Source organism: Trichoderma atroviride, chromosome 4 (assembly GCF_020647795.1).
Source record: "Trichoderma atroviride chromosome 4, complete sequence".
Classification (NCBI taxonomy): domain Eukaryota; kingdom Fungi; phylum Ascomycota; class Sordariomycetes; order Hypocreales; family Hypocreaceae; genus Trichoderma; species Trichoderma atroviride.
The window spans coordinates 2,849,962-2,866,848 of record NC_089403.1 but is presented as its reverse complement, the minus strand read 5'-3'; the positions used below and the strand labels follow the sequence as shown (position 1 = coordinate 2,866,848).

Genomic DNA, 16,887 nt, shown 5'->3' with positions numbered 1-16,887 from the left:
CACCGACGGTAGCGTGGCCAGGTATATGCTTAACTCGGCGTGGGCGCTCCCCTCAGCCAGACACATGTCACTGAGGCCCGGCCGTCTACGTACCTTCCTGTAGCTGTCCGTCCCCCTTCTGGAGGAACCGATTCTTCCGGACGGGGGCCTCACTTGCACGTCGTTTCCTTGGCCACACACCTCCCGATTGTTAAGCTGGACAAGGTTTCATATATCCTGTCGACAACGGCGCAGAGTGCAATCACCGTTTTATTTTATTTTATTTGCTGACGCTGGAAGATGGCGGACGACTGCTGCCTCTTTCTGTCATGACCCAAGGGAAATAGAGGAGACTACCTACCGTCTACTTGAGCAATACAACACCATATAATAGCTCGGCCATACGCACCCACTAACTAGCCACGCCCGTCACGATGGCGTCGTCATCAAATCCCTTCCGCAAGCCTGCCACGCAGCATGCAGAGAGTCGCTACCCAGCAATCGACTCCATCAGCTCCGTCCAGCTGTTCCCGCCTCCCAAGACGAGCTTCCGCGACGAAAACGTGCCTCCTGCGGCCGCGCAATCGCCCTCCCAGAAAGCAAAGGTGGTGAAAAAGGTCCGCGTGCTGTCACCGCCTCCGCGGTCGCCCGACTCGCCCGAGTTGACGGCCAGCTACTTCAACTCTGCCACACCAACACAGCCCTATGCACAGGAGCAAGATCCCTTCAGCAACGCCGTGGTCGACGAGAACAGCTGGGAGGATGCATCCGCTACCCCACCCCCTCAGCCTCAGCCGGCTCTTCCGCAGGCACGGCAGCCGCTGATGGAGACGACGCAGATGCAGCGGCCGGTGCAGACCGTGGCCAATCCCTTTAGCAAGAAGAAGACGCACGACGCTGGCAACTCCAAGGACCTGAAGGAGGATCTGCACGAGGAGGGCGAGGCGCTCAAGGCGGCCCAGTCTGCGAGGCGGTCCTTGAACGTGGATTCGTTCAAGCGATTGCTCATGACGGGCGATGCGAGTCCGCTCAACTCGGCGTCTCCAACGGACTCTTCTTCCGACCTCGATCGCATCGATCGCTCAAAGCCCGCACAGGATGCTGCTGCTCCGGCTGCAGCACGAACCAACAGGGAGAAGAAGGCTCCTCCACCGCCTCCAAGCTCCAGACACGGAAAGGTGATTAGGCCTGAGCAGAATGTCACCAGCTCTGAGAGTACCATCAGCAGCCCCGTAGAAAAGCTGGCCGAGCCGGTTGCGCATCACAAGGAGCCGTCTCGGCCTGTGCTGTCTCGAGAGAGCTCGGCAAGCAGCAACTCTTCAATAGAGGAGCTGCCCGTGAAATTTGATAGTCACCCCGCCGGGCTTACATCCAGCCCTGATCAAATGGATGCTTCTACAACCCCTCCTCACAATGCCAAAAAAGCTGTGCCGGCCCCTCCCCCCCGACGACAGCCTCGAATTGAGGTCAAGACAAATGCCTCGGACTCTCAAGAGAATGAACCGCCTCCACGCACGTCAATGGACTCGATTATGTCTAGGTCTGGCAGTGTCCGCCAAAGTACCAATGCGCCAGCACCTCCACCGCCCCGGAGAACAATATCGAGCTCGAAGCACCCGAGCCATCCAAGCACGCCGCAATCCTCTACGTACATCCATCCTCCCGAACTTGATCCGCCAAGAGCCTCCCTCGATTCAGCAAGGCCCATGGCGCCTCCTCCACCACCCACGCGCAATCCATCTACTCGCCGGCCTCAAAGTTTATACGGCCTAGAGTCCTCTCAACGACGAGCCATGACCGATATCAAACCGCGAGACACAGTGGCTCCTCCTCCGCCCCCCTCGAGGAGCCAAAGCAGCACAGGTGGACGGTCTGGACGAACAAGTCTAGACTCGGCGAGGAAGCCAAGAACATCTGCGGACGATTTCAGCGACATCAATGAACAGTACTTGGGGCAAAGCGGGCAAAGCGTAGACATTCTTGCTGATCTTGAATCGCTACAAAGAGAGGTGGATGCTTTGCGAGGGAAGATGGGTTGATTGCGAATATCTATATACGATTGCTTCATTTGCGGAATATGTACGCACTAATGAACTTGAGAGAAGGGGGGGGGGGGGTTGAAGGAGTTTAGCCAATGATGATACCAGAAGGGACGAAATGACTATACTAGATGAGTATGAGACGGGGGAAAAGAAGAAATGGAGCCCGTTGTGTAGTATATATGGGAGGCGTTGCTTTATTTTTATTTTCTTCATTTTCTTTGTTTTACATGAGCTTGGGTATATCGCGATACAAAAACTTTTTTTCTTTAGCCTTTTATTTTATACAAGAACGACGTTGTTACTGCAGTGCGTCCGAGTTATAGTAGCGACGCAATGCGCTTTGTAGTTGAACAGCATGAAATCTCTTTTAGAATTCTGATTTGTTCGTAGGTCGGACATGAATAAAATTATGTACATCTTTGATTTGCTCTTCATCTTCTCGCTATTTCGAGGTGAATATGGTGCTATTGCCCCTTTCCCAGAGGATGCGACCGTCTAATGTGGCTCTCCTGATATCTTCCCAAAATAAACGCCGAATAATGCCACGCTACTTTTTATCGGATTAAATAGTATACATTCCAAGTTTAATGCCCCATCTTTGGCCAAGAATATTCCGTCTAGTATTGTTTCCCAATGTTGAGTGTTGAAATTGCTCTCTCTATGTCGAAGGCTTCATCTGGCCCATTTCGTATTCTCCCGCCGTACTCGACGATCCGCCCATGCCGTCTTCCACGTCGGGGTGCAGCGCACCATCGCCCATGCTTCTAGCAGTATTATTCGTAGGGCCGGACGTGCCGGACCCGAGGATCCTGCCGCCGAGGAAGAAGACGGGCTGCAGCTCGCGGTAGCGGCATCCCCACATGCCCAGGCCGACGGCGGTGGCGGAGGAGGCGAGCATGGTGAACCACCACATGGAGTGGCGCGGGAGGGAGCGCGTGTAGAGGCATGTGAAGAGGAGGTGGAGGAAGTGGATTGTGAGGGCAAAGTCGGGGACGAGTTTGCTGCGCGCGACGAGGACGACCATGGCGAGGGACCTGTTACAATACAAGATATTTAGCTTTTATCTCCATAGTCTTTTGCGTGCATTGACGTTTGAGAAGGATGTTAAAACGCACATGCAAAAGCCTCCGTTGAGAATCCACACAAAGGCCAGGAGCCATCCTTGCGTTGTATCGCCGCGGACGCGATCCCACCCGAGGATGAGGTTGAGGTCGAAAGACATGCCGGCGACGAGGGCCGTGAAGAGCATGAGGACGAGGGCGGCGAAGTAGTAGAGGGCTTGGAGGCTGGCTATCTGGGCGGCGATTTTGAGAGGCTGGAGCTCTGTGAGGGCGCCGGCGCGAGGGGGCCTGCGTCGGCGAGCCATGGTGCTTCTGCTTTCTTTCTATTATTTGCTGATTCTTTGATTGCTCTGAAGCAGAGAGGATATGTGTGTTTGTCTTGGAGTATCGATGGTCGAGCAAAATGTTTCTTCGCGTGGACTAGTTGGAGATGCTTGATGGCAGATGAGGCGATGGGGTGTTGTTGTACATTGGTTCGAATCGCGCGCGGTCTTAAGCCATGCTGAGAGGATTCGTGTCAACAACAGTCGAAGAAGATGCCGAGTTCGGAAACGGGCGGCAAAGGCGAATGCTCGGCGAGTAGCGCTGCCTGGCGCAAAAAGGAAAAGATGATGCTGGTGACGGCACGAGAAATGACTTGGGGGGGCATGAACACATACATTGATACGCCAGCCAGGTGACCAGCGTCCAAAGGAGATTCAAGGCGTTGGAGCAGCTCGGCGCTAGACTGGAAGGGGGCGTTTGCGCCTGACCGCCCGCAGGATTCTGCCGGGCTTTTCTCATCGTCATTTACCGGATGGCGGCTCACTAGTTTGCGGCTTTGGTAGCTCATGGCAGCTTGGGACGACGCTTAGTCTGCAGTCACTACATCTACGGGGCTGAGAGAATCTCAATTCGAGACGGCGGGCAAATCATTCTTCTTTTGCAGTACTCAATTGGCTTATTGAGGTCTTTGTCTTGGTCATATCGCCAGGTTTCGAGGGCAATACTACCCCTCATTACAAAGCAAGAAACGTGCCAGAAGCAATTGTCTCAGTATAAAGACTTTCACTGGAGGTTCTTTGTTCTTTCGCCAAAGAACATCAACCAATTACCTGCACAACAACTACTACACACATAACCTACATCTACACACGCACATACACAAAATGGGCTGGTGGCCATTCTCCGGAGATACCCGCCAGGATGCCATCCGCACCGGCACCGCCATCCCGACCCGCGAGGAGCGCGCCCTCTGCTGGGCCGCCCGGGACGCCTACTTCCTGTGCCTAGACGCGAACAACATCCTCGATGCGAACAAGGACGCCTCCAAGGCTGCCAAGGCGTGCCCCAAGCAGTCTGCCGAGTTTGAGCGCGACTGCTCGGCCGCCTGGGTCAAGTACTTTAAGCAGTGGCGCGTTGCGGACCTGCAGAAGAAGAGGCGGCTGGAGGAGCTGCGCAAGCAGGGCGCCGTGGAGATGGAGGTTTCTTCCAACTTTGCGCCCGAGGGGGGGTGCTGGGGCGAAGGGTGGCAAGGGCAAGGGCGATATTCAGGATATGCTGGATCAGAAGAGGGGGAGGTGAAGAGGTATGTGTGCTATGTATGATTTCGCGGCCGGAGGGTTTGGGCTCTTGTGATGATGGTCAAGGACCACATGCCATGGGTGGAATGGGAGTGATGGTTATATGTATTTATTATGAGAAAAAAGGTGGTGGATTGTGTACAACAGCAGTATTTGTATATCATGATGGATGGGTATTGGGGGCTTGGTAGGGGCTCGAAAACGGACTCACCCTTCTCTTATGACAATTTTGTATAGATTTGACGATTCAGCTCAATATTATGGTGGCGGCATATTTCATGTAAACTCAAAAAAAAACAATCATGAGACTATAGGAGTGGTGAATGATTCAATGGTGAGTGTTTGTTTATAGATGATGTGATGGACAACATCAACAAGGTTGTCGAAGTAGAAGTCGGCCGAGGTCTAAAAAAAGCAAGAGAATAAATACTAAAAAGAGAGATTGCGAGCCTGTGGCCCGCATCACACGTATGGACGAACGGGGAATCGAACCCCGGACCTTTCCCAGGCGGGTGCGGCAACTTGGAAGTTGCGCTATGCTAAGGGAAAATTATACCACTAAACCATCCGCCCATTCGCCTTGCGATGCCGAGTTCAGACGGTGAGATCGCCTAAGATGGTAAGGATCGTTGTCGGTGATGATTTGAATATGGCCTATTCTACTCCGGATAATAACAACGTCAAAGGGCTGGCTGAGCTTTGCGCAACAGGTATGGGCTCTCTGCGTAGGGAGTTGTCAGCTTTGGTAAAGGCCGTAGATTAGCGAGAACATGTACTATGACGTATCAAAGCTGTCTCGTCCATGTAACTGCAAGCTAGGCGTGTGCCCATCTTTTGACACTTACGATGTCGCGTTCTTGGCCTGGCAGGCTACCCTGGATGTGTCAAGGAATCATCCTTATTATCATGGTTATGCATGCCCTGGTCACGATTGTGGATGTATATCCACGTATGACTATGAGGGTATTTTCAAATATGACGGCTATGGATTAACATTGTATGCCCGAGGCAAAGATGGCCGTCTCTGTGTATCTTTCAGCTGTTCTGATATCACACACTACCCCTTTACGCGAAGTGGGTGGAATATTGTATCGGCAAAAGACGCGCTCCAGCCACGCCGATCATCATTTAAACGACAAAGAAAATACGGCTTTGTCGAGACTCATTCTTCAGCTGCGCAAAACTGCAAGCATTTTCATTGTCAAATCGGCAGCGCTTTAACCCATTACCATGGGACCTTTGTGACACGAACCTTTCATTGCGACATGGCTGGAAGAGGATGAGCCGTGCTCACATACATGCATGTAGTTCCGATCAATGTTACCTATTTTTAACAACAGCCGTTATTGCACGCTCCCCAACGGCGCGCACAGGTTACACGACGCACACCATGGCGGAATGCTGCTTGAAGAGATACAATATTGGGTGGCGAAGTGATACAGCGCAAGGAGGCCAAGACGCCTACTCTCGCGTAGGGCCAACGTGCGCGTATGTAATATCGCGCCTTTCATGTGAACAATACAGCATTGAGCAAATCTTACAAAGGACGACTGCCAAGACTGCAGTGCTCAAAGTGTGTCAATGTCCATTCCACGCTTGAAGCTGGCCCCCGCGCCAGAATGCTGGGCTTCATCTGAAAGATCGTGCTTCAGGCAAGGCTCTGCACGCTTTTCCCTCCTTGGCGTCGCCTCCTAGCGGTTTCACAGCTCAGCTCTTTCTGTTTCATGAAACGTCCCCTCTTCCTAGTGCTTGGCCTGTGAAGCGCAGCGATTGGATGGCCGACGTCGTATCCCTGCCCTCCCTTTTCGGTGCCCTGCGCCAGCGCAAAGGGAGCCAATCTTTAGCCGCGGTTTCTCAAGGCTATTTGAGCGCTGATCGTGTGAATAGAGCTTTGCGGTAGTTCGCCAGGGGGACAAACGAAGCTTGGGGGCACCACTCCGTATGGCGCCGTCCAATCAAGGCTGGGAATCTCGTGGAGGCGGGATTCTAGCTCGTGGGACCCCTTGGAGAGGCATGACATGATTCACGATCCTGTGCGTGGTGGCAGAACGAGGGAGCCGTACAAAAGGGACTTGGTCTGTCCCTGGTGGCGAGAGTGAATGCAGGGCATCGTTCATTACCCACGCTCAAAAACAAAGTCGTTCCTTTTCTTGCGCTGGATCGCGCTCTAGTTACATTCATTTACTATTCAAGCTTTTGTTCTGCTCAATCTGGCTGTTCTATTTTCAACTCGTTTCCAACGTTGAACAGTTCATAAGGGCCTGGCGTCCTTTGTTGCCGTCTTTCTCGTCCATCTATATCCATCTACACCTACAAACGAAATACTCGTACAGCTCATCGCTGCATTACAAACTCTCCGTCATCACAGACATATTGATACCCATCCACGATGCATTTCTCAACCGCAGCCTCGCTCGTCCTGAGCCTCGCCACCATCGCGGCGGCCCAGATTCCCGCTGTCCCCATCATCAAGGCAATTGCTCCCAACGCCGAAAACTGCGCCGACACCACCGAATGCCGCACTGCTGAGCAGGCGGCCCCCTTCATTGCCAAGAGCATGTCCGACTACAAAATCTACAACGTGGCCGAGATGGCTGCCATCATCGCCACCATGGCCTTTGAGTCCGCCGACTTCAAATTCAAGCACAACGTCTCGCCCGGCCGTCCTGGCCAAGGCACCGCCAACATGCAGATGGCCAACTTCAACCTGCTCTACGCCCAGAGCATCGACAGCGTCAAGAGCCAGGTTTCGCAGTTCACCACCATTGATGGGCTGAGCGACGCTGATCTGAACCACATCCTGTCCTTGGTTCAGCCCGACGAATTCAACTTTGCCAGTGGTGCCTGGTTCTACTCTACGCATTGCGATGCGTCCGTCAAGGCAGCCTTGCAGGCGAATCCTGATGATGGATTCAAAAACTACCTTTCGTCGTGTGTTGGCACGACCGTTACAGACGCTCGGCTTGCGTACTTTGACAGAGCAAAGACGGCCTTTGGACTGACTTACGATTAAAGGCTGCTATTCAGCGTTGTGTGGTTAGCGTCTCATTTCACTTGTTGAAGCTTGTATTAATAGCATTTAAATTTTATACATATATCGTATAGACCTTGTCAATAGAGAGAGCTTTGCTCATTTTTCTATTTTTTTCTCTCTCTTTCTCGGTGTAATTCTATTTCTATTAATAGACATCTATACGAAGCGAGCAGATGTCAATAGGATTAACCCCAGTATGCTACGGGACGACAGTAACAAACGATAGCATTAACCGGGTTTAGGCTGTGCATAAACGAGCATTTAGTAACAGATAACGCTGGCTCGTATTGATAGGTACTTGATCCTTTGGCTTGTCCAGCACGCAATGTCGAAAATGACGTGCGCCTGCCCTCTATGGTAAAAGTGAATTATCGTATACCTACATAAGCGGACCCAAAACATCTCTTTGAACAGCTTATCCTCGCAATTTTCAACGAGACAATCAGTGCGATGCTCAATTAGAGAGCGCGTGCTGATGGACGGAGTAAAAAGAATGGAGCTTACCATCAACCTTCAATTCTTTCATTCGCTTACTTTGGGAACTTCACTTGTGTTTGTTGCTTTTGGCATCCGCCGATTATGGGTCCTGCGTTATGAGCCGGTCAAGGTAGAGCCGAATTGGCTCGGTGTTATTAAACCCGTATGCATTCTCTCTACGCGACGCGTTCCTCCAAGTCTTATATCGCGACGGACTCTGATTGCAATTAATAGCTCGTAGCCTCAGCTCTTCCCTTGTTGCTGCTCAATGATTTGGTATACGATTTGACAGACAGAAACAAGGAATGGCTGCGAATCGAGTCGTGTGGCGCATCTTTGGCTGCATCAGCCGGCTTGGTCTGGTTGGCGATTGCTGAGCACAAGCGGTCCATCCGCCCTTCAAGCTTAATCGTGTTCTACTTGCTGCTAATGTCTACTTGGGACGTTTTCGCGTTGACGTACAATGGCCTCTTTGATGATCAGAAAGCCTCCAAAGGCAGCATAGCCCCCGGGCTCGCGCTTCGGCTCGCGATACTGACTCTTGAGAGTCAAGAAAAGACATCCATCTTGAAATCAAAATATCGCCAACATTCTCCCGAGGAAACGGCCGGATTGTTGAGCTCTCTTCTATTCTGGTGGCTAAATGGGTTATTGAGCCGTGGTAATAGAAGCATACTGCGCGGCAGCCATCTCCCTGCCCTGGAGAAGAAGATGGAAGCTGAGAATCTGCGTCGTGGTATCCTCCAATCTTGGGATCGTAGAGGTATGCCAACATTCTCAGTGGAGACTCATGGAGCATGGATATCCAGATTGTTATTTCAGTTCTGACCCGGGGCAATAGCAAAACCCGAGACAATCTTGACGCTACCGAAAGTCTTGTTGCAGTGCCTCTCAGTGCCATTCTTATCAGCGATACTCCCGCGTTTGAGTCTTCTGATGTTAAGATCTAGTCAGCCAATTTTAATCGAGCAGGCCGTTCGCTTTGTCCAGGGATACACAAACGGAGACAGCGACAATGTAGGATATTGGCTAATAGTCGCCGCTGTCGTCGTCTACTTGGGCCAGACTGTGAGTATAAACTAGCACTGAAAATGCAAATAATTAATTAATCACTCTTTTCTAGTTTTCTGCCTCAATGTATTATCATCGCCTTAATAAGCTTGAGCTTATGATGCGTGGATGCCTTACGACATTAATCTACAACAAAACACTGACCATTGGATCAAACGTCTCCGATACAGGCAAAGTAATAACGATTATGAGCACAGATGTTGATGGCGCGGCAGAAGCAGGAAAAATGCTCCATGAAGCCTGGGCAAAGTTCTTTGAGCTTGTAATCGGCGTGAGCCTTCTGGTCCGAGAAATCAAATGGCTTGCTCCGCTTCCATTCATCATAATCATCTGTAAGTTGACCTGAATTTGCTCATGTATTCGTTGCCATGGTGCCCTAACTGTCTTGACCGTAGTTTGTTCTCAGATCAGCCGTTATGTGGCGCAGAATATCCGATCTAGACAAAAGGGTTGGAGTACAGCCACTCAGCGGCGGATATCAGCCTTGAGCTCAATTCTCATGTCCATGAAGAGCGTCAAGGCACTGGGCGTATCAGACGCCATGATGAAATATGTCGACCGTCTCAGGCAAGATGAGATCAAAAGTGCCAACAACGTTCGCTATATGAACGCTGTATATAATGCAAGCGGTAAGATCCGGCCAAGTTCCTTCGTTTTGGTAACATACTGACTCTGAAATAGCCAATGCGCTTGGGATTTTTGCTCCTGCTCTTACTCTGGTGGTATTTGCTCTTGTGGCTCGCTTCCAGGGTTCCCAGATGGACGTTAGCACCGCTTTCACAACTGTTGCCATTTTGGCGCTCGTAACAGAGCCTGCAAACATGATTATGACGATTGTGCCCAAGGCGTTTGCCACTTCTGCCAATTTTGAGAGAATACAAGCTTACCTACTTGAGCCATCTCGAATAGATACGCGCCTAGTCAATTCTCGGCTGTCGGATATGCCTAGAACAGGCGCGACAGAAGCTGCCGTTGATATTGATGGAGTAACGATAGATTCGCCGTCAGCAAACGAGTTTCTTTTGCAGGATATCAAGCTGATACTTCGCCGAGGTTCTACAACCGCCTGCTCCGGTGCCGTCGGTAGCGGCAAGTCGATTCTTGCCAAGGCAATATTAGGTGAAATTGTCCCCTCCGAGGGCAAGATAACAATTACATCTGCCTCGATTGGCTTCTGCGACCAGCAAGCATGGCTGTCCACAGGCAGAGTTAAGCAAATTATATGTGGTTTTTCTACGGCTATTGATGAGGAGAGATATGAGGCTGCCGTTCATGCTTGCTGCCTTGACCATGATCTTAGCACTTTCCCAGATGGCGACAACACCATTGTTGGCAGTCGTGGTGTCAATCTATCCGGCGGACAAAGGCAGAGACTAGTAAGATACCAGCATGTGTCTGCGCTGAACGGAAACGATAATTGACAAAATATGGATTAGGCATTGGCGCGCTTAGTATATAATCTTCACGATATCGTGTTACTAGATGACCCGTTTAGTGCATTGGACGGCAATACGGAGAATGCAGTCGTTGAAAATCTGCTTGGGCCAAACGGCTGGTTCAAGAAGAGGAACACAACAGTATTTTTGGTTACAAATTCAGGTAAGCCCCAACATCCTCAACTTCACACAGCTTTTGGACTAAATACCCCAATAGCGCAACATTTTCACGTTGCAGACGAAATATTGGTTCTCGAAAAGGGCCGCATTATATCTCGGGGCTCGTGGGATGAGCTGAGGAATACCCTGTCCAACTTGTCCAAATTTACATTTTCACAGACAGCCAAAAGGCCAGAGACGGCTTCAAATGCTGCCAAATTGGTACCACGGCCGAGTCCTGACGCAGAAGATGACCTCTATCGGAAAACTGGCGACTTCTCCCTTTACTGTGAGCTTTGACCACATACATGCGATGAAGAAGATGAGCTGATCGAATAACTAGCCTACTATCTGAAATCTGCTGGATTTAGGAACGTGGCCCTGTTGCTTGGACTTACAATAATCTATTCCTTCTCCATTACCTATCCGCAGTATTGGGTCAAATCCTGGACAGAAGGCTCTCCAAGTGACTCAACGTATTACATGATCGGCTATGTCTTGTTAGCTGTTACTGCATGGGTCTCAACTAATGGAATGATGTTGTAAGTCTTCAAGGGCACATACCGGGACGAATTATCTCACCAAAGGTCTAACAACGTATGCCGTGTAGGTCCACATTGTTTTTGATAGCAACGAGATCTGGAGAAGTGCTGCACAAATCTCTTCTTGGAACCATTTTTGAGTAAGGTGAATCAGGCAAGTCGATAGTACAATTGCTGACTCTCTAAGTGCCCCGCTGCTGTTCTTTTCTACGACAGATATTGGTGTCACAATCAATAGGTAATGCGTGATCCTTCTATCATTGGCGTTGATGTCGGTTGGCAAAGTCTAACCTGGTCGCAGATTCAGCCAAGATATTTCCTATGTGGATAGGCAGCTGCCTTCAGCTCTGATGTCCATCTTTGTTCGTAAGTAATCTCATAACTCTATCCTAGACACTTGGTCAGTATTGACATCTTGTCTCATTGTAGAATCGTTCAAGATGGCAAGCCAACTGGCCCTGATTATGGCTGTCCAGAGAGGACTGGCCCTTTCTCTCCCTGCTTGCATCGTTGCTGTCTATTTCGTACAGAGGATATACCTCAGGACATCCCGCCAACTGCGGGTCTTGGAACTTGAGAACCAGGCGACGCTCTACCAATGGTTCTTGGAGACAGTAGAAGGCGTTGTCACCATACGGGCTTTCGACTGGTCTTCTGCGGCTGAAAAGAAGAGCTTCGAAGCTCTTGACTGGGCACTTCAGCCGCGCTATGCTCTCATGTGCGTCCAGCGATGGCTGAGTTTAGTGCTCAACTTGATTGTTAGCGGAATTGCCATTGGTTTAATTGCGCTCGCCGTGAAATGGAGAGGGACGACCACTGGTGGAGATATTGGTGCCGCTCTCAATCTCATCATGGTTGCTAATACGACGTTGGTACGACTGGTAGAGTTCTGGGCGTCTCTGGAGGTATCTCTGGGTGCGATTGCACGACTGAGAAACGTGGAATTGCATACCCCTCGAGAAGACTTGCCTGAGGAAGACCTTGTGACGTATGCCGGGTGGCCGACTAAGGGAGAGGCTTATATAGCAGATCTTGACGCCGGTTATAGGTGGGTTTGGACGAATCCTGTTGCATTTCAAGAGAGTGAAAGACTAATTTGAATAGCTCGGATCATCAAATTTTACGCAAAGTCAATCTCGATATCCACGAGGGCCAGAAACTCGTCATTTGTGGTCGAACTGGCAGGTAAGCAGATAGAAGCACCTATAACGCATCATCAATTGGCTGACAGACAGTTCTAGTGGAAAAAGCACTATTCTTGCTGCTTTGCTACACTTGATTGATTGCACCGGAATCATCAAGGTGGATGGGCAAGACTTGCTTCGCACTCCCAGGTCGATTATCCGCAAACGGTGCTTCATAACCATTTCCCAAGAGGCGTTTTTAATACCTCAAGCTACGTTACGCTTCAACTTGGATCCCGATTCCACTGTTGCCGATGAGGTACTGCAGACGGCCTTGCAGAAAGTTGGCATTTGGTCACTGCTTTCCAGCAGAGATGGGACGCCGGCAGAGGTGCTCGATGCAGAATTTTCATCATTGCCTGTGCTGTCTGTGGGGCAGCAACAGCTACTTGCTATGGCTCGTGCTATCATTCGAAAACATGCTTTAGCAGTGCCAGACTATATTGGAAATAATGCGCCGAAACCGATACTCCTGCTGGATGAGGCCACTTCGTCGCTTGATTCGACTACTGAAGCGGCCATTTACGACGTGCTGGAGAGTGAGTTTATTCAAGAAGGATATACAGCTGTTATTGTGGCTCACCGGCTGAGCGTCGTTGCTGGCAGGATGAGGCCAGAAAAGGATAGAGTGGCTTGGGTCGAGGATGGAAGGATTGTAAAGGTTGGCGAGTATGAGGAAATAATGCGATTTGCGGATACAGAGTAGGCATATACTACAACCCGACTTTAATGAATATGACATAATTTGTGTTTAACATAATATATCACTCGATACTAACTTTCACTTCAATGCGAATGCCTATTAAATGGTTTTATATCCAATTAGACAGTAACCTGATGTATGTTTTCTTGAGCGGAGTCACTCCTCAAACAGAGTAAACGAGCACAAATTTATATATTGTAGTTTGCTATATATACCTTTCTCACTGAAATCCCATCCCGCGATCGAATCGGGGTTGGTAGGACCTCTTGGCTGGAGCAGAAGTGTGGGAGACACTGCTACTATTATACGGGCTCAAACTCGGCGGGAGGTCTTGCACCCTCGTACCCCACGCACTCTCCTTACTACCTAGAGTGAGGACAAGCTCCTTTCCTTCGAGGAAGAAGCTGTGATCGATCCAATTCTTAGTGTAAGGCTTGCCGTTCAAAGTGGCCTTCTGAATGAACACATTCTGATAGGTAGGGTCGAAGTTGACGTTGCGAATAGTCGCCGTCTTTCCTGTGACAGGGCTCTTGATGCTGACACTCTCGAAGTAAGGTGGAGTGATAAGGTAGACATCTTGGCCGGGGTTGGGGAACAGACCCATCATGGAAAATGCGACGAAGCTGCCCATGGCGCCGCTGTCATCGTTGCCTGGTAGACCTTCTGGAGTAGGAGCAAAGTATTTGGGAATGTAGAAGTGGCTTCGCTGAGCAGACAAAGCAGGCCGGCCAGCGTAATGGTATTGGAACACAGTGAGGAAGCTTGGCTCGTTACCGATACTAAAAAACTTGTTAGAATGTCTTGGAAGGGATTCCATTGATATGACTTACTATGTAATCTCTTGATCGTGCATGTAAGAGAGGCGACTAACAAAATTGTCGGAGCCTCCGTAAAGGTTAAGAAGACTAGCCTGATCGTGCGGCACGAAACTATAGGCAAAGTGAGTTAGTCAAAAGAGAACCGCAAAAGCATAGAGGCTGTCGCCAGAAAAGAAAGAATAGTAACTCACAAGCCATATTCCCAGACACTACTCTCAAATGTCTCGGCACCAGAATTTTGTAGCGAGCATACGCTCGTAGAATCCAAGTTGCTGCACTTCAAAGGATCCTGGTTGAACCAAGTCTGGTTCAAAAACTTGGCCTGGAAGAATCCCTTGTAACCCGTGTCTGTCCCATTTCTGAACGAAGTCTGATCAGCTTTGAACAGATTTCTCCAATTGCCACTGGATTCGATATATTTCTCTTGGTCAGACTTCTTGCCTAGACCTCCGGCAAGCTGCGAAATGCAAAAATCGTTGTAGCTATACTCAAGAGTTCGACTGATAGAGCGTGTCATGGTTCCGAAGCCCTTGTAGTCAAAGTCTTGGACGGGAATGTAGTGGAGGCTCTTCCAGCTGTCTAGACCACCGCGTCCTTCGACGCTCCATGCATAGGGCTCGACTTCTGCGTCTTTCACGACAGCCGCGTATCCCTTTTGCCAGTCGATACCGTCCTTGAGGCCCTTGAGATAGGCATCCGCAAGGACATTATCCGCGTTGGAGCCGCCCTGAGTGTAGCCCGAGCAGAGACTCATACGGCAGTCGGGCAACCAACCGACATTTTCGTAAATGGATATCAGGGAGCGAATTTGCTCCGTAAGACTCGCAGGGTCTAGAATAGTCATGAAAGGCATCTGCGACCGGAATAGGTCCCAGATGCAATAGAACGAGTCGTAATACGGTTCACCGTCGTCCCAGTAAGGGTTCTCTCCAGTGTAATTCTGGGGATTGACCAGTGTGCGGTAGATTCCTGAGTAGAATGACGTGATGAAGTCGTTACTAACACCCGTAGTGTTGACGGTGATGGGAGAGAGCTTCTCTCGCCAGATACTGGTGGCCTCATTGGCGTACTTGTCAAGATCCCACTGCGTAATCTCGCTTTCTGCGTTGGAACATGCTTTGGCACTGCTGATAAAGCTGACGCCGGTACGAGCGTATATCGGATTCTCAGCGCTGGCAAAGCGGACAAAGGCGCCGCCTGGCAACGGGTAGCCATTGATGGAGCGAGAGACGGTGAGGTCCTTGACGCTGGTACTTGCACGCGAGTTTGCAAAGATGCCATTGTCGGAAATCTCTGCACCTGAGAAGTCTGTGCAAAAGTATAGCTTGTAGGTCCCGCTGCCGAAGCTGGGGACGAAGACGGCATTGCCGGTAATGCGGCCAGTCTTTGCGTCGACGCTCACTGTGCCGTTATCCTGGCGCGAGTTTGAGAGATCTGACAGATCTTGCAGAATAAGCGGCTTATCACCGGCAGCCGCATTGGGGAACGTGAACTTGAACAACGCCGCGTGTTGTGATGTGGTCATCTCAACTTTGGGTCCGCTGTTGAGTGTTATCCCAAAGTATCCCGGCTTCGCAACAACGCTGTCGTTGGAGAAGCTGCCAAACTTGACACGATCGTTCTTGGGAAAAGAACATCCGTCAATTTCACCGCCTGGGCAAGACGTGTATGGGAAGAGTGGGAAGTTGCCAAGAGACGGCGAGCCTCCAGTGCCAGAGTCGTGCATTACGCTGAAGCCAGTAACAGGTGAGCCATCTAACGTGAAGCCGCCTTGATTGCTGCCACTGTTCGTATCGGCAACGGCCTTGGCCATGCCAAACGGAAGGGTAGCTCCTGGGAAGACATTGCCGCCATTGCTGCTGCCAACAAGCAGATCGACGTAGGTCAAAGGATCAAAAACGGCGGCTTGAGCTTGAGGAATGGCCCCAAGACCACACAGCAAGCTTACAGCTCTGACGGCTTTGGTTTTCGGTGCCATGTTATCACAAGCCCTTATTACAATGGTGACGGGTAGGGAGGCATGAAGAACATCCTATATCATAGAGGTGCCATCTCGAGTTCATATGTAATCCATCGTCTCTCCCGACCGCTTCAACCCCTCAAACTTAATGGTCTTTAATTCTTCATGTTACATCGCTCGCTCCTTATCGCAAAAGCCAGCAGAGCGCCCGTCCAACAACTCGAAGGGCTGGCTATGCCGGAATGCAAGCTCCGTACTAGCATACTATGTACTGTATGCTGTGAGACATTTACCGTTATTGTGATGAGCATGTCTTGGACCAAGAGGGGGAAGGAGTGCATTACCAATTAACGAAATGCCGGCTCATACCCCTGGAATGGCTAAATGGTTGCAACCCCAGTCGGCGCCATACCGTCACAGCGCATTAATTGGATGTTTTGCCCCTCCTTCAGAAGAGTATTGAATTTGGGTGGTTTTTCGATTGGTGGGGTGCAATAAAGATCTTGTAGTAGATCTGGATCTATGTGTTGTTACTGAGACATTCGGAGTATTCACAACTTGAGACTAATACCGGCGCTCGACTAAGGGAAACTGGAGCTATAGCCGCTCCTTGGTCTTGGACTGCCTCCAAATCCAGGAACGGCTAATATTGTGCACTGCAGAATATCTGTGACGTATCACTACATATTGCATGTGGTGTGAGGTCAACACGGTGGAGCTCATTGTCCTCCAAAGCTATCCGTTGTTTCCACCGGCGATAACGAACTGCCCAATTCATGTTAAGCGTCGTAACACTCGGCTTGCGGAGCATTTGAATGAAGAGGCGGGGAAGGTTATAGGATCAAGAATTCTGTGAGCC

The 16,887-nt window shown here is 50.3% G+C and overlaps 6 protein-coding genes and 1 non-coding gene across 7 annotated transcripts; 4 read left to right on the top strand and 3 right to left on the bottom strand.

The window, feature by feature from the left end:
* Positions 1 to 413: 413 nt before the first annotated feature.
* Positions 414 to 2,018, top strand: TrAtP1_008287 (uncharacterized protein; the record flags this gene model as incomplete). Its single annotated transcript, XM_014086650.2, has 1 exon — positions 414 to 2,018. The coding sequence occupies one exon, from the start codon at positions 414 to 416 to the stop codon at positions 2,016 to 2,018; it is 1,605 nt and encodes a 534-aa protein (XP_013942125.1).
* A 349-nt stretch (positions 2,019 to 2,367) lies between these two features.
* On the bottom strand, positions 2,368 to 3,738 carry TrAtP1_008286 (uncharacterized protein). The gene is made up of 2 exons (XM_014087298.2): positions 3,137 to 3,738; positions 2,368 to 3,055 (listed from the first exon to the last, which is right to left on the bottom strand). The coding sequence occupies exons 1-2, from the start codon at positions 3,385 to 3,387 to the stop codon at positions 2,680 to 2,682; spliced, it is 627 nt and encodes a 208-aa protein (XP_013942773.1). The 5' UTR covers positions 3,388 to 3,738; the 3' UTR covers positions 2,368 to 2,679.
* Positions 3,739 to 4,230: 492 nt separating this feature from the next.
* Positions 4,231 to 4,668, top strand: TrAtP1_008285 (uncharacterized protein; the record flags this gene model as incomplete). The annotated part of the gene is made up of 1 exon (XM_014086649.2): positions 4,231 to 4,668. One exon carries the CDS (start codon positions 4,231 to 4,233, stop codon positions 4,666 to 4,668), a length of 438 nt encoding a protein of 145 aa, XP_013942124.2.
* Positions 4,669 to 5,115: 447 nt separating this feature from the next.
* TrAtP1_008284 lies at positions 5,116 to 5,217 on the bottom strand. The gene has a single exon. It is a non-coding gene; the product is annotated as a tRNA-Ala (tRNA).
* A 1,816-nt stretch (positions 5,218 to 7,033) lies between these two features.
* Positions 7,034 to 7,657, top strand: TrAtP1_008283 (uncharacterized protein; the record flags this gene model as incomplete). The annotated part of the gene is made up of 1 exon (XM_014086648.2): positions 7,034 to 7,657. One exon carries the CDS (start codon positions 7,034 to 7,036, stop codon positions 7,655 to 7,657), a length of 624 nt encoding a protein of 207 aa, XP_013942123.1.
* Positions 7,658 to 8,053: 396 nt separating this feature from the next.
* On the top strand, positions 8,054 to 13,287 carry TrAtP1_008282 (uncharacterized protein). The gene is made up of 15 exons (XM_014087308.2): positions 8,054 to 8,318; positions 8,390 to 8,918; positions 8,997 to 9,223; positions 9,279 to 9,558; positions 9,622 to 9,855; positions 9,908 to 10,602; positions 10,663 to 10,825; positions 10,880 to 11,110; positions 11,165 to 11,363; positions 11,432 to 11,503; positions 11,551 to 11,601; positions 11,665 to 11,729; positions 11,793 to 12,411; positions 12,468 to 12,548; positions 12,605 to 13,287. Exons 1-15 carry the CDS (start codon positions 8,154 to 8,156, stop codon positions 13,251 to 13,253), a joined length of 4,260 nt encoding a protein of 1,419 aa, XP_013942783.2. The 5' UTR covers positions 8,054 to 8,153; the 3' UTR covers positions 13,254 to 13,287.
* A 183-nt stretch (positions 13,288 to 13,470) lies between these two features.
* Positions 13,471 to 16,046, bottom strand: TrAtP1_008281 (uncharacterized protein; the record flags this gene model as incomplete). The annotated part of the gene is made up of 3 exons (XM_014086647.2): positions 13,471 to 14,029; positions 14,081 to 14,179; positions 14,260 to 16,046. 3 exons carry the CDS (start codon positions 16,044 to 16,046, stop codon positions 13,471 to 13,473), a joined length of 2,445 nt encoding a protein of 814 aa, XP_013942122.1.
* Positions 16,047 to 16,887: the final 841 nt, after the last annotated feature.